Source organism: Nematolebias whitei, chromosome 4, assembly GCF_014905685.2.
Source record: "Nematolebias whitei isolate Nwh7 chromosome 4, NemWhi1, whole genome shotgun sequence".
Taxonomy (NCBI): Eukaryota; Metazoa; Chordata; class Actinopteri; order Cyprinodontiformes; family Rivulidae; genus Nematolebias; species Nematolebias whitei.
The window spans coordinates 17156566-17171284 of NC_056501.1; the positions used below are offsets into that span (position 1 = coordinate 17156566).

The 14719-nt window shown below is 40.0% G+C and overlaps 1 protein-coding gene and 1 long non-coding RNA gene across 4 annotated transcripts in view; both read right to left on the reverse strand.

Moving 5' to 3' along the window:
• Nucleotides 1–4288: 4288 nt before the first annotated feature.
• On the reverse strand, nucleotides 4289–6753 carry LOC119408424. Of its 3 annotated transcripts, XM_037675248.1 has the most exons (6): nucleotides 6547–6753; nucleotides 6320–6405; nucleotides 5983–6177; nucleotides 5818–5897; nucleotides 5279–5482; nucleotides 4289–4890 (listed from the first exon to the last, which is right to left on the reverse strand). In XM_037675248.1, exons 1-6 carry the CDS (start codon nucleotides 6695–6697, stop codon nucleotides 4872–4874), a joined length of 735 nt encoding a protein of 244 aa, XP_037531176.1. In that variant the 5' UTR covers nucleotides 6698–6753; the 3' UTR covers nucleotides 4289–4871. The 3 variants fall into 3 exon arrangements, with proteins under 3 accessions (XP_037531176.1, XP_037531174.1, XP_037531175.1); XM_037675246.1 differs by having other exon boundaries at nucleotides 4289–5482; XM_037675247.1 differs by lacking the exon at nucleotides 6320–6405 and having other exon boundaries at nucleotides 4289–5482.
• A 7651-nt stretch (nucleotides 6754–14404) lies between these two features.
• The window catches only part of LOC119408425, a 2815-nt gene continuing 2500 nt past the window's right edge, over nucleotides 14405–14719 (reverse strand). Inside the window, exon 2 of the long non-coding RNA XR_005186735.1 lies at nucleotides 14405–14708. This is a non-coding gene — a long non-coding RNA (uncharacterized LOC119408425). The remainder of the gene's footprint in view (nucleotides 14709–14719) is intronic.

Consider the following 14719-nt stretch of genomic DNA (forward strand, 5'->3'; position numbering starts at 1 on the left):
ATTTGTGCACAGTTTTTTTTTTTTTCTTTTTCTTAAAAAAAAAAGAGCAATACAGACTTTTGGTTGAAAAGGGATGTGTGGATCCACCTATGTCCAGACACCATCTATAACTTTTTTTTATTTTGACCAAAAACAAAAGGCTGATCACTTTTTTACTTTTGTCTGTAGCGTTAGCAAAACATCTTGTGAGCCAGTGGACACATTTTAATGAAACTTGCAGAAATTGAATAAACAGCATGGCAGCATGATGGCTCAGTGGTTAGCACTGTTGCCTCACAGCAAGAAGGTCCTGGGTTCAATCCCCGGTTGGACCTGGGGTCTTTCTGTGTGGAGTTTGCATGTTCTTCTCGTGCTTGTGTGGGTTTTCTCCAGGTACTCCAGTTTCCTCCCACAGACCAAAAACATGCATGTTAGGCTGCCTTCAGGCCCAGGCCTCCCTTGCAAAAGAGATTTGTGATCTCAATGGAATTTGCCTGGTTAAATAAAGGTTAAGAAATAAACCTGAAGAGCTCAACCTGCTTCAAAAGTGCTACAGTCGACTGATCTTTGGAAACACACAAAAAAAGGCTAAAACTCAATCGGTTAAACAGATAATGAGTTCAGATTTGGGGTGGTAGCTAAGAGTCATTCAGAATATATACTCTGAGCTCTTCATGTTGTCTGTGCTGAACACTTTGTCATTAATCATTGATGTAGACAATGTTTGTCTGTGCGCTGAACTCTCAGAATTGGTTGCACATCTATATCTCATATACTTTTGGAGCCAGCCCAATTCAAGATGGCTGCCACGGCTTTTCATACTTAGAATCCACATACAGTAAATAGCTATACAAGGCAGTCATTTTACAGACATTAAGCTGAAATTTGATGTAGCTGAGAGGCATCCATGACACGTGAGCTAACACATTTCACGTGAGATTGTGCAGAACATAATCTACAAGGTTTGACCAAAACAGCTATAAACCCATGATTTTTCACAATAAGATGATTTTAGTCGGCGAAGGATATGTGATCTTTCAAGGAATGCTAGGCCTAAAGTATTTAAGACATTTTAGTGCTTTTGTTTTAGATCCAAACCAATGTTTTATTTGAATTAAAATCACATTAAGTCCTAAAATACATATGTTCATCAATCAAAACCCTACAAAAGTGTGAGTTTGAGTTATGCAAAATAAGTAAATCTGTGGCAAATATTATAATTAATGTCAAAATTAGGTTTTCATAGTTTATATGTTGATTTAAATCAGCCTAGATGTTTTTCATTGTTGCTTTTTTTTTTTTTTTTTGCATTTCTTTAAGTTCCATGACATGTGCACAATTCAACGACAACAAGGAGATGGTCCACTGCTTTAAACAACCAATGAGGGTGAGGGAGGCTCATTAGAAAGTTGAGTAACACTTTGACTCATCACAGAGAGAAATATGTGCAAATCTGGATTTAAAAAACACTCAGACGGAAAATAAAACCAACACTTACTGAAAATCGTCAGGATCGCACAGCAAGTCCTAGAACAAATTGAACAATACAAAGAGTAGGTGAGAAACGGCATGAAAACATGAGGATATTGTTGAAATACAACAAGAATATATAGTTAAATTCAAATGAAGTATTTTGTACTCTAGCACGTTTGATAAAGAATAAAATAACATGAGGGGTGTCTTTTAAATACAAAATTGGACGTAAACGACATGGGCACTCCTGCAGCACAGTTGCGGAGGACTTCAACCCCACAGATAGTGTTGTTAATTTTGCATTCCAGTGTGTTGGAAGAGGTTCAAGAGGGAAAAATACTGTCACCACCCAAGAACAGTGTGACCTGTAGTAAACTGGAGCTTCTCAACACGCCCACTGAAAGGAATAACAAGTATGACTTTCAGATCCTAAATGAATGCACTGAAGGTCAATAGACTATATGCCACGGGTAGTGGTGACGTACTTCCGTTAAAATTTCAGAAGGGTCCATCACTTCCGGCTCCTATCCACTGCAGTTGTTTTTAGCATAAGCTACTAGTAGTAACCATGAAAAAGACTCAAAACGGAAAGCGTCTGCGATCTACTGGCACTGCAAGTCAGTTCTGTTGTGTGCCGTTGTGTCCACTAACCAGTAGGTACAATAGAGTAGTTAGTTTTTTCCATTTTCCTGCCGTTGAGGAGTTAAGGCGACAATGGACCGTGGCTATCCGCAGGGAAAACTTAGCTTTAAAAGTTCACACCCGCGTTTGTAGTCGGCATTTCAAACCTGAGGACATTCAAGAGCCAGTATCCGAAAAGGGAAGACGGATGTTAAAAAAGGGAGCTGTACCTGCTTTGTTTGAATGGAATAATTACTCCCTTCCACCACCAAGACCCGCGGTTTGGGAGAGAAGGAAAAGACCACCTCCAGAGGACAGCGAGGAGGAAGATAATACAACAGCCAGTGTAGACACCCATAAGGATCACGATTATGCTGCTAGTCCAGACCCTGCAGTTGTGGATTCAGTGCTGGAGGAAAATAATAATCTCCGGGAGGAAGTCCGCCAGCTACGGGAACAGGTTGAGAGCCTGACGCTGAGGCAGCGATTCGGCATTCAACGTTTTGCATCCTCCGACAAGGACATTAGATTCTTCACAAGGTAGGTGTGTGTGTGTGAGGAGGGGGATGCGCGCGCGTTTGTGTTACACAGAGTATAAAATTATTTTAGAAAACCTTTTCACGAGTTCTATGCTAAAGCGAAAAATTCAGTTTGAATTAAGTTCGCTCTCTCTCTGTCTCTCTCTATATTTAATGTGTGTGTGTGTGTGTGTGTCTATGTGCCTAGGTATATTATTTGTGTGTATGTATACATTTCATTTATTTTAATTTTTTGTGTTCATTTCATACTTAAAGCCCAAAAAAAACAATTTACAAAACCACATGAAAAAAATACATAAAATGAAAGGTAGCAGAAGAAATAATCTTATCATATCAGCCCCTTCTTTAAAACAAAATTAACTCAAAATATCAATTCAAACAAGTCATCTATGAATAATGTAACATGACAAATAACTAATACCAATCTTCCATATAAGTATTTATATTCTAAATTAATTACAGTATTACAGCACAGTGCCTGGGGTTGAATTTATTTTTAAGTATGCTGTGTAGTTTAACATGGACACTAATTGTTATGGTATGTTTTTTTTTTCAGGTTTGCATCATATGACCTTCTGATGCATTTCTGGGGCATGATTGAGCCCTCTCTGCCATCCATGGTCAGTGTTCGCCAAGGACAGAGAGGAACTGCCCTCGACTCCACTCCATCAACTTGTACTTTGCAGCCCATCGATGAGTTTTTCATGTTTTTAAATTACCTTGCCCTTGGATCCAAGCAACGTGATCTTGCTGACCGGTACGGTGTCCATCAGTCCACTGTCAGCAGGATCATCACAACATGGAGCAATTTCTTATTTACAGTCTTAGGTTCAATTAGGATCTGGATACCGGAGGAACATATACGAAAACATCTACCGGCAGACTTCAAACACTACCCTGACACTACAGTCATCCTTGACTGCACTGAGCTGAGGTGTCAGTGCCCATCTTCCCCTCTCCTCCAGAGTGAGGTGTTTTCATCTTATAAATCCCACTGCACTCTGAAAGGGCTGATTGGGATTGCACCTCATGGGGCAGTGACATTCATCTCTGGACTGTATGCCGGGTCTATCAGTGACAAGCAGATCACCCGTGAATCTGGTCTCATCACGCTGTTAAAACCAGGGATGGCTGTTATGGTGGACAGGGGCTTTCTTATTGATGACATTGTTCCCTGCAAAGTTTACAGGCCAGCATTTCTGTCTGGCAGGTCTCAGATGTCTGCTGAGGATGTTAGAGAGACCCAGGACATAGCACGTCTCAGGGTGCATGTGGAGCGCCTCATTCGCCGGGTCAAAGAGCACAAGTTACTTGACTCTGAAATTCCCCTAGGTGTTTTTGGTATAATCAACCAACTGTTCACTGTTGCTTGTCTACTCACAAATTATGAAAATGGCCCACTAGTAAAGGCCTGGGCAAAGAAGCCTGACATCTGAGTAACAGCAAGAAAATATGCTGTATATCTATGTTTGATTTTGTTTTTTTGTACTTACAATAAAATTAAATCACTGTCATAAATATTTCAATTTCTCTGAACTTTTTCCATTAAATCAGTTCTTTTATAACATTTTTCATGTAAGTCAAGCCATCAAGTGGGATATTGAAATACAGTACTAATAAAACTGAAATGAAAAAATTTATTTTATTTATTTTTTTTTTTTTCAAAAAATGCCACTCATCTAGTGAATGCAAACTGTTGAAACAGAAAAACACAGTTCACAAAGAGGGTATGATTATAACAGCCTAATAGCTAATTTCAAACAGAATAAATTGTATCTGACCTTAAAGAGAAATACATAAATCTAACTGCTTAAAAATAATATAAATGGAAGGAACATGACACAAGTATTAACAGTATTTTCAATCATATATGCAAAGGTTAAAATTTGACTATGTTACCTTAATTTGCCAGGCAAGCGCTGAGGTAAAAATAAAAAAAGAAATGGTCAACCTTTTGTTTTATGGTTTGCAGTACTTGCATGTCACGGGGAACCCTCTCAATAAACATGTCATTTTCTGTGTAAATGACAAAGTCACACCAGTCACACCCTGAAATTAGCATTTGTCCCTGGATTTGCCAGTAATATGGGTGTGTACGTTTGAGTGTCTGCCTACCATCCCTAATCATTATGTAAGAGCAGTCCACATAGCTTGTCACATTTGGGCATTTTATTTCTAAAAGGCCAAACACTTGTTGCTCCTCAGGATCGTAAATAATTCCATCTGGTGATGACCCCATCCATGGTGCGTCAGGATGTATCAAGAACCCACATGGGTAGTGGTTTACTTCCCTTACCCTGCAATACTCCTCTATAGCTGTTGGCTCTAGGGTAAGCCCCCGACGCATGTCAGCAGTTTGACTGCAGGGTCTCAGAAGCCTTTTCGCAAGATTTTCAGAAGAGCTGTCACCCCTGGTGTGACAGACCTCCCTAAACCTTGTTGAAGTAACACGACACTTTCTTAGTTGGTGCCACTCTGGACAGAAGCTCTGCTCCCGTGTGCTGCTCTCAATTTTGTGAGACATCTCTAACGTTGTCTCAAGGGACATCATATGGTGTTGCTGTTGTTCTGAACATACATACGCACAGCTGGAGTGTTCAAGCCTGTAATTGTAGAGTGGAAGCTGTGGGGGAGAAAGGACGTGTTGGTGTGGACGGGTCCTGGGAACTACCTTTGCTGGCAGCTGATATGACAGAACACTTCCCTCTTGTACTGGACCAAACAAAGAGTCAACAAGAGGGACATCGTTGGAGACAGCCATTGTGGTGATCATTGGCGCTTCTTCAGCTGGAAGTCCCCGGTACACATCCTGTATCCTTAGGGTCGAGATGAGTGGCAGAGGGCTGGTAGTGCCTTTATACAAGTTGCTTCTGTTGAGAAAAATAAAAATTTGTCATAAACAAGACATTAATAGGCAAATGATGAAATTTATACTAAATAAAGCCTATGTTGTATTTTAGGCAATAAAGTTATTGTCTTGTTTAAAAACGAAGTTTGATTAATTACTTATTTGCATTTTTAACCTATCTCTGGCATAGTACAACATAAGCTTAAGTACCATACCATAACATTTTATGTATAAAGCACATAAAACAGCAAAACATGCACTTCTTGTGCATGTGTTGTGATAGTAAATTTAATGAATTTTAAAAATGTGTGTGTGTGTGTTTGTGCATGTGTCTGTGTTCTTTAAATTAAAACAAACCTAATTCCTTCAAAGATTTTCCTCTCTCTTGGTTTTGCTGACAGGACGACCATGTCCTTAACTGGACCAGGTTTTATGCCCTGCATCCAAAAACAACATTGATGTAAATACAGTATTGAACTATAATTCATAAGCAGGAATAAAGAGTCATCAATATGTAGTTACCATTGTCCTCGGTTTATGCCACTTTTGTTCGGTGTCTGTGCAGCTTAGGACTGGAGGAACAGCTGGAAGCTTCAACTGGGAGTAGTGAGCCGTCTGGAAAAGCAGAGCTGCCACATGGCTGCACAGGACTGTACCTGCCACACAGGTGCACTGACATCCCTGAAACTCCACCGGCTTTGATTCCCTCAGCACCATCTGTGTACAATACCAAATATTTCAGAGACCAAAATGTACCAACTGTAAATGCTATTATAAAAAGACAACCGTAATTATCAAAGTCCTACTAGCTTCTTAAAACACAGCCCTGTAGAGAACATGTCGGGTGGTTTTGACTTACACTCAAACAGTGGGGCTTCTGGCTTTTCCTCATTGACTGGAAACACTCAGCCCTAACTGTTACTTCTCCTGCCTCCTTGTTTGAAACTAATATTTGGGTTAATCAGAAAAATTGTACAGACAACACACGTTTACTCAACAATATAGCAAGGTTAGCTACGTTAGCTGTGTTATATGTAGCCTGCATGAGGCAGTTCGGTGAACTGAAAAAAAAAAATACCGACTTACCTTCGTACTTATTTATGTAGTTGGACACATAAAGCTTGAATCCTTTGTCCTTTTTAGATGTGGGCGCTTTCGAGAAAGTCTGAATAATTCTGTAGACATCATTAACAGATATTGTTGGCAAGTCCTGCAGTGATCGAGTGAAAAACGCCATCACTAACACTGTGTTGACAGCAAACAGGAAGTGCGCAGCCCTTCTGAAAAATGCGGAAGTGCTAGAACGGAAGTCCGTGGCATATAGCTTCACGTTGGGAGGCAAATAAATTAAAAGAAGAGCAGCTATGAGGAAAAAAACAAGCACACATCCACCGCTACATTATCGAGGACATGACAGATTCAATAAGTCATTGATTTATCAGAGAACTTTGCCCGGATGGTGTTAAAATCAATTTGCTCCGTGTGTCCAAAGCACTGCAGGGATTTTCCTCTGTGTTAGTGGGATTGTTCAAAGCTGAACAAGTCATGTGAGGCCAGATCTGACACTACCTGATAAAAAGAGAAATCTTATATAAGGCTGCCTCACAGAGAAGGAAGGGGAGTCTGAACAGATTCTTATATAAGAGCCACCTGATGGCTCCAATACCAGCTATTTTCCTCAAAGTGTTACTGGGGCGAGCCTCACCGGTTCAACACAGTGTTCAACTCTTAACTCACAGTCATTTCTAAGCACAACCGACAAAACATCACAGAAAGTGAAGCGTCAGGTAGTTTTGGGAGAAACTTCCCCAGAAAGTACAGGGGAATCTGCTGCATTACTGTGACTCAGCTCGTGATGCAGAGAATTTGACACAACCCACTCAGCCTGTGAGTCAGCACCACGGCCTCTGCTTTCACTGCGTTCAGATCCTCTCTTTACAGATTAACCCTTACCTGCAGAGCTTTGTGAGATTTGACTATAGCTACTTTTCCAACTGTTTTGTTTGTCGTTGAGTTGGTCATTTTTAACCTGCTGTGATATCACTTTAATTAGTTTGTTTCTACTGTACGTTGGATCTTCTTTTGTTGGTAGGCCTATCGCGATAAACAATAAATCAATTAATCGCATGATAAATGAAAATTATCGACCCGATTTTCATTTATCGCTTTATCGTTTCTTCGTGTCTCTCTCTTTCAACTGGACACTGGATGACAAAAGGCTCAATTCCGGTGTTCTTTACTGACCCCTTTCTCTTTTCTCTTTAAAATCAGTTTTAACCGTCCAAAAATCGCGATTTGGGATCGTTAAAAGTGGCTAAGCTGAGAAGCTAAGCTACGAGCTAAGCTAACCGGCTGACCTCTGGAAAAAAACCTCCGTCTTGTCGAAGTTCCAAAATTAACGGATGAAACCCGTGCCTTCATGTAAAAAGTTATTTTTCTCTGCAAAAAGAAGCTGATAACTTGTTTACTGATTATTTTATTAAAAGCTTTGTGATAAAAATGCTAAGCTAAAGAGCTCAAACCACACCGAGCATCCGCAGTTTTGAGAACCGAAAAAAGAAAAGAGAGACAGCCCATGTCACATCAAGGGGCCTCCCTCCCATTTTTCTTAAAGAGCCACACTGCTCACTCCCTCACTATCCATCCTTCAGTTCAAACAGTCTTATACTGCCATCAAGTGGTAAAAAAAAAGGTACTACACTTAAAACAAATTAACATTTCTTCTTAAATTTGACAGTAATTACTAATTATTGTCAAATTTCAAACAATATTATCATTTATCGCAATCATTTCTGAGACAATTAATCGCCCAGCAAAATTTATTATCGTGACAGGCCTATTTGTTGGTTTTAAATTTGTTTTGTACATAAAGTTGGTTTGACAATACTGACTTGCGTTACAGTTTGCTTGCTTATTAGCACTTTATAGATGGCACATGAAAGTATTGCGCAATTTATGCATTAAGAAATGTATGGGCTTTTTTTATATCTCATCAAAGGCCCACGTTCCTTTCACATGTTGATGAGTTTTGTTTAAAAATTGTAGCTATGTGATTAAAATGAGCTTACCATGTACTGCTTAGAAATCCCTGTGTTATGTGACTGTTGTCGACCACTCAGCTCTGAGCTGTGACTGGTAGTCGTGGAGGCTGTTTCTCTGCCCCTGGATAGATCTGATTTTGTGGACGAAGACTCAGATCCAAAACCTGCTCCTGTCTCCTGTGCTGAAGGTGGAGGGGAAACGCTGGGACCTCTGCGTCCTGAGTCCTGATGGACCTTTTGAGGGAACTGTTGAGTATGTCGGTTGTGGAAGGTGCTTTGCTGGTACTTGTGCTGGTAGCGTTGTTTGGGGCGAGCTGGTTCGGGATGAGTTGGTTCAGAACTAGTGCTGGTTCCATCGATGTGGTGAGGACCATATCTGCCATATCTGTCCCCTGACGTGGATTCTCCGGTTGGTGAGGGTCTCCTGTTTTTAAGTCCATGGGTGGAAGATGAAGCATAGTTATGGGGCGGGGGGCTACCACGGTGGTTCCTAGTTGTGTATGAGAAGAGTTTGTCAGGATTGGAGCAGTCTGAATCTTTTCCAGAGCTGCTGCAGTCCTGTCTGTTTGGCTGCTTCAGAGGCTGTGCCGTCTCAGTCCTTTTTCCCACTCTGTGCTTCTTGGGTGGAAGCTGGGGCTTGACAGAATTAGATGTAGGGACTGAGGCAGGTGTCTTCCCAGTTGTTTTATTACTGTTCACACCCAAAATGGAAAGATGTGATGGACTCATGACTTGTCTTGTAATTTCATCTAAGAAGGCTGAAAACTGTAACTTTCCCTTGACAAAGTTTGCCTTAGCTTGCTCTATCTCAGCTTGTGTGATCCCTTTGCTCTTCTGCCCACTCTGACCTTCTCCCTTGGTGACTCTTGGGGATAGAACCTCCATTGACTTGGCCTTACGAATGTCTGTATGATTGATCTTGTTTTTTAAAATACCTTTGCTGGGCAACATGCTGGAAGAAACAGCCCTCTTGGGCCCACTGGAAACCCCTAAAAGAATGTCTTCCTCGCTGAAAGCCAAGCTTCGGTTCAGACTAGTTGTCTTGTACAAGGCCCCATAGTTCATTTGCGACTCTTTGGATCGTTCTCTTCCAACGTCCCCTTTGATAGTTGGCAAAAGGCCTTCTTCACTTCGACTGTGACCTCGGTTGAGGTAGGAAAAATCAGGGTGTGGGTCATTGCGCAACTTGCCAACAACATTGTCTTTTTTGCTGTGCTTGATAGTAGCAAAGACAACGGGCTCACTGCTCTCATCCTCCATTAAAGCTTTGCGCACTTCAGAGATATTGGAGCAGGACAGGGAATGCTGTGGCCGCTCAGCATGATGAAGAGAGAAGGGCTCATTTGAACTTGCCTCAGTGAACGAGGAAGAGGCGGAAGAGCTGGAGGAAATGGAAGAGGAAGAGGCCCTGGAAAGAGTTACAGAAGTGCGATGGTTGTAAAGTTGGTCACTTTCTTCACTGTGGAGAAACAGATGAGGACAGTGGACATCCCGGCGTGGGTTGCCATAGCGATAATGATTGTGCTGGTGGTGCCGATGATGTTTGCGACTATCGTCAGTGTTCCTGTCATCATCATCAGTTGTATACCTAGATCATTAAAAAAAAATTAAAGCATTTACATTTTATACTATTTGTACATATGTATATATGAACTTTATAAAATAAAGAAATTAAAGAATATTTATCTGGCTTTTTCCTATACAAATTTTCTCTGAGTAGAAGAAGCCATCCTACCTTGGTGAATGTGTCTCTTGGTGATGGTAAAACTCATGATGGTGTTGGTTCCTCTGCTGTTTGATTCGATCCGATGGAGACGGTTTGTGAACGGGTCTAAAAAGGTTCTCCATCACCTGTCTTTTCCCACGTTCCCAGGCTGTCGATGCTGACCCCCTAAAAACAAGTAGATCTTGTTGAACTTCTTTTTGATTTTTGCCGATGTTGCACTCCTTTCTTGTAAAGAACAACTTATTTAACTATGGTAACCCCAAAGACTACAACGCTACTGTTTAAAACCATTCTCGTCACAAAAAATATTGTTAAAAAAATTGTTATTTTGTAGCTTCAGTCTAAAGATTATTCCACAAAGTACTCTGTAGAGAAAATACAGGCCTAATTCTCCCAAAGAAAACCAAACTATGCAGCTGTTTGATTGTTTGTGTGTCTCTCCAGATGAAGAAGTTTGTCTCTGCCAGCATCCAGCTGTAGAATAAAAGAATTTCAGCTTGTGGACAGGAGAACATAACTTCCTGGATGGGGGGAGAAGTTTCATGATGCCTGAACAGCTGGGTGCTTATCGAACCAACAAAAAGATCGGAAGCTTTGTCCTCACAGAGGACAAAGGATCAATACCATGTTGTTTAAACCAAGTGATAAACTGTACAGTCCTGTTTGTTTTCATTTATCCTGTATTTGACTATACTATGTAAATTTATGCAACATGTTTTTGCTTACTGATATTTTGTTTAACCTGTTCTTGCTATAACTTTTAAAAAGCAAATTTTTGTCCAGTCAAAGCCATTGAACTGTCCTCTGTTGACATATTGATTTTAGGAAGCTTCCTGCAATCATGCAGTCAAAGCCAGTATAATTACATTTACAGGCAATATGACCTTAATGTCACATGATTGGATGGATTTGTCAACTACCATAAATAATTACTGCACACTGCAGAAAGGTCAAAGGTGGATGACAGTGTTTTGCCCATATCTGTGAGTCTGTGTGTCAGTTTGTTGCCAAAATATGTCATGAACCACTGGACTAATTTTATTCAGATAATTTATTCAGATCTCTCTTATAAATGAGTCCCAGAGGCTCGATTAACCAATTCAAACATACAGAAAGAGATCATTGGTTGCACTTCTACATTTGATCAGAGATGCTGCCACAGAACTTAAAAAAAGAAGCTTTAGCTCAGTCAATTTTACAGATATTGACCCAACATTTGGTGTGGTAGTATCTGAGAGAGCTCCCCAACCCATATTCCAACTGTTGACAGATTGTACTAATCTCTTGCCATTAACTGTTTAGAGTACACTCTAACTGTCTTTAAGCAAATTATCTCATGAAGTACTTGATAGTATAATGAAAATCTCAGGAAATAATCATGTGATGTTCAATTGATTAACCCTTTGGAGTCATCCCAATTCATGAAGGCAGCTGCAACAAACTGACCGAAAACAACAACAACACAGAATTGCTATAATACAGTCAATAGCCTAAACGATATGGTGCTAAACCAACAAAGTTCATGCTCAATAAACCAGGTATACAATCCAACAATTTTCAGTCAGGTCATCTGGACAGTTTCTTTTTTTTTTGGTGCTGAAACGTTTCACCTTCCATCCAGAAGGCTTCATCAGTCAAGGAAACACAAAACACAAAACTGATTCTTCCCCCAATAGCTACTCCAAAGTGGAACAAACCAGTTATGTTGACGCCAAGATGGCCAAAGTGACTAAAAATATCATGATTCATGCTCAATAATCCAGGTAGAAAAACATTATTATTGTATTGTAAATTATTATAATTATAGTGTATAAATTGTATTGTATTATTGTAATAATATTATAATGTTACTGAGCATTTGGAAACAAGTTGGCCATGACTGCCTCAAGCGGTGGGGGAGAGGGCAGACTCCAGAAACCATCTGAGCACCATGAAACTGGTTAACCCACTTTGGGAAGGCGCCATTTATAAGACTGAGTTTGTTGCAGCTCCTCGGACTGATGAAATCTGGATGAAAGACGAAACGCTTTAACAAAAATAAACTCAAGCAGATAAAGTACATCATTTATTCTCTAAGCTTTTTACTCACATCAAATTCAATCAAACCAGTAGTATTGTTAATAGTGAGAATTCTCTATACAATGAAAGTAATTTGCAAGTAACCGCTGGACGGTCTTGATTATCATACTGGCTGAAAATTCCTACTTTGATTTGATTATCACATGAACAAGTCTCTGTGTGTGACTTTGACAACACCCTGTTTAGCAGACAAAAAGATCAATTTGGTTTGTGATGGGGCTGAAACTCAGGACAACTCCCTACAGTTCCTGATCAGACATAGCTGCAAAAGAAAGCATGTCCAAACTGGTTTTGGATTTCGTAATCAGCACAACCAGCTCTTTGGGTAAAAACAAGCGAGAAACAGAAGCACAATCTTTGTGAGACGTGACTCCCTGCACGTCTTTGCACTACACCCCCTGCTGGTAAACAGCACCAGCCTCTGTCGTGGCCTGGTAATTTTCCACCACCACACAGATGTTTCTGGAAATTTCTAGTTTTCTTAAACGGAATGTTCACTTTCTTCGAAGACGGTATCACCATATTAATTATAAAAGCTTATTACTTAATGAACTGTACTATTTTTAGCCAGAGCTGCACGTTTCATAATTACATAAATACTGCAAGCACCATCCGTTTTTTATAGGAAATATTGAACACAGCTTATCTAAGATAAAAAGATGAGTTGGCTGCTTTCTTTTGTTCTTTAATCACAAACTGCGCACCATGCAGTAAAGGGGAAAGTAGATCCGACAATTCGAACCCATTCTGGTTTAATCCGGTTTGCATGACTCTGGAAACTAGTGAATTAATCCGCGCAGCCGTTACTGTGACGTCAGCTGTTTTTATTTGAATTTTCTGTCGACGGAGCTGGATTTAATCATAATACGAACTCAGACAATAGCGTCTTACTCTATCAGTATGAATTTGGACAAACTTGAGATCAGTATTTTATATTTTGTTTGTTTACAGAGTGAAATTTACACAGAATACTGTCATTTTTCCATGCTGTTTACTACATGCTGCCTAACCATTGTTCGAGTACTGCATTTTTCTATCTGTGCTATTTTGAACAATACTCCGTTTGTTGTTTCACCTCAATACACTGATGTTATGGTTCAAACTAGACTTAAAAATACAAAATCGTTGTCCTCAGGAGGTACTAACTTCTTGTCGGATGAACACATGATATTTGAGCTAACCGAATCACCGGTGTGTATAAATACTGACGCCGCCATACTGTTTCTCACTCGCTACGTCGACAAGACTAGAGCATGGATGCGATAAGTATTGCTTTAGCTGCAGGTTGATGCGTTCGTTATTTTGTCTTCCGCGAAACGAAACCATAGTACGATAGAACAAAGCTTTTTTTAAACAAGTTTATACCAAGTTTATGCTTTTTGATTACTATACAGTAATAACCTGTAAAAGTTATTAATACGTCAACTTTTTTGTCCGATCTTTTGTAAAGTTTTTTCCATTCGTGTTTAGCAATTTTTCGATTAGGCAAACTAGTTATTGAACATAAATCTGTTCTTTTACTTTAAAATGGCTACTAGCTTAAATAACGCGTTGTTTCGTAACTAAATTATTTACACGAACGTTTTAAAGTCAACGGCCATTTTTTTGGCCACGTCTACTTTCGAATTGGACAATGTGTGTTTTTGAAAACGTACTACTTTATGGTATTTTTAACGGCTGTTTGCCATATTTGGGAGCCGTGACATAAAAGCTCGTTTGCTATTGGCTGATGAGAAAAATGCTGCGACAAAAGCAATATGGGCGTGGTCAAGATTTTTCTAGACGCATGCGTAGTAGTTTAACAAAACTAGCGCAGACATGTCAATTGTTGCTCTGCAAGATGGCCTCTTGTAGGTCTCGTTCCGTGTTCAGTTTTTTTTTCCCCCATTACTGTTGCTTAGCGCTTATCTGTAGCCTTTGATTGACATTGGGCTTTAAGACTGTTTTGTTAAAATAAGCTTTAGCAGTAGCCTTCGTTAAAACACGTCGCAGTAACTTTGAGACCTTTGGGGTTCAACTTCATAATCGTAACTTTCTGCTCAGGGTTTTTATTTTTTATAATATACATTACTGTCTAGGGACAACAGTCATTTGTGGGTTTTTTTTTTTTTTTTTGACAGTTGATCATTTTGGGTGGAATTTTTTTATATTTTTTTGTCAGCTTCATCAATAAATAGAATCAGATCCTCAGTTGATTTTGAATGAACTTATCTACTATGATATATATACTTCACTGGCTTAGAAAGCGAAGATTTGGACTGATGATGGACTGAGTTGAGGGCAGAATGGACTAGTTCTAGAAGATCGTGGAACCAGCGTGGGAGGACAGGACCAGAGTCGAGCCAGGCAGGACAGGACCAGAGGGCGTGAGAGGACCAGAGTCGAGCCAGGCAGGACAGGACCTGAGGGCGTG

What these genes read in the sequence shown, in the direction of transcription:
- LOC119408424 (XM_037675246.1), bottom strand. Translation starts at nt 6,697, where the DNA reads ATGGCGTTTTTCACTCGATCACTGCAGGACTTGCCAACAATATCTGTT. An exon ending in AGAAGCCCCACTGTTTGAGT is followed by an intron (nt 6,178 to 6,319) that starts GTAAGTCAAAAC and finishes TATTGTACACAG; the next exon opens with ATGGTGCTGAGGGAATCAAA. An exon ending in GGCATAAACCGAGGACAATG is followed by an intron (nt 5,898 to 5,982) that starts GTAACTACATAT and finishes TTTTGGATGCAG; the next exon opens with GGCATAAAACCTGGTCCAGT.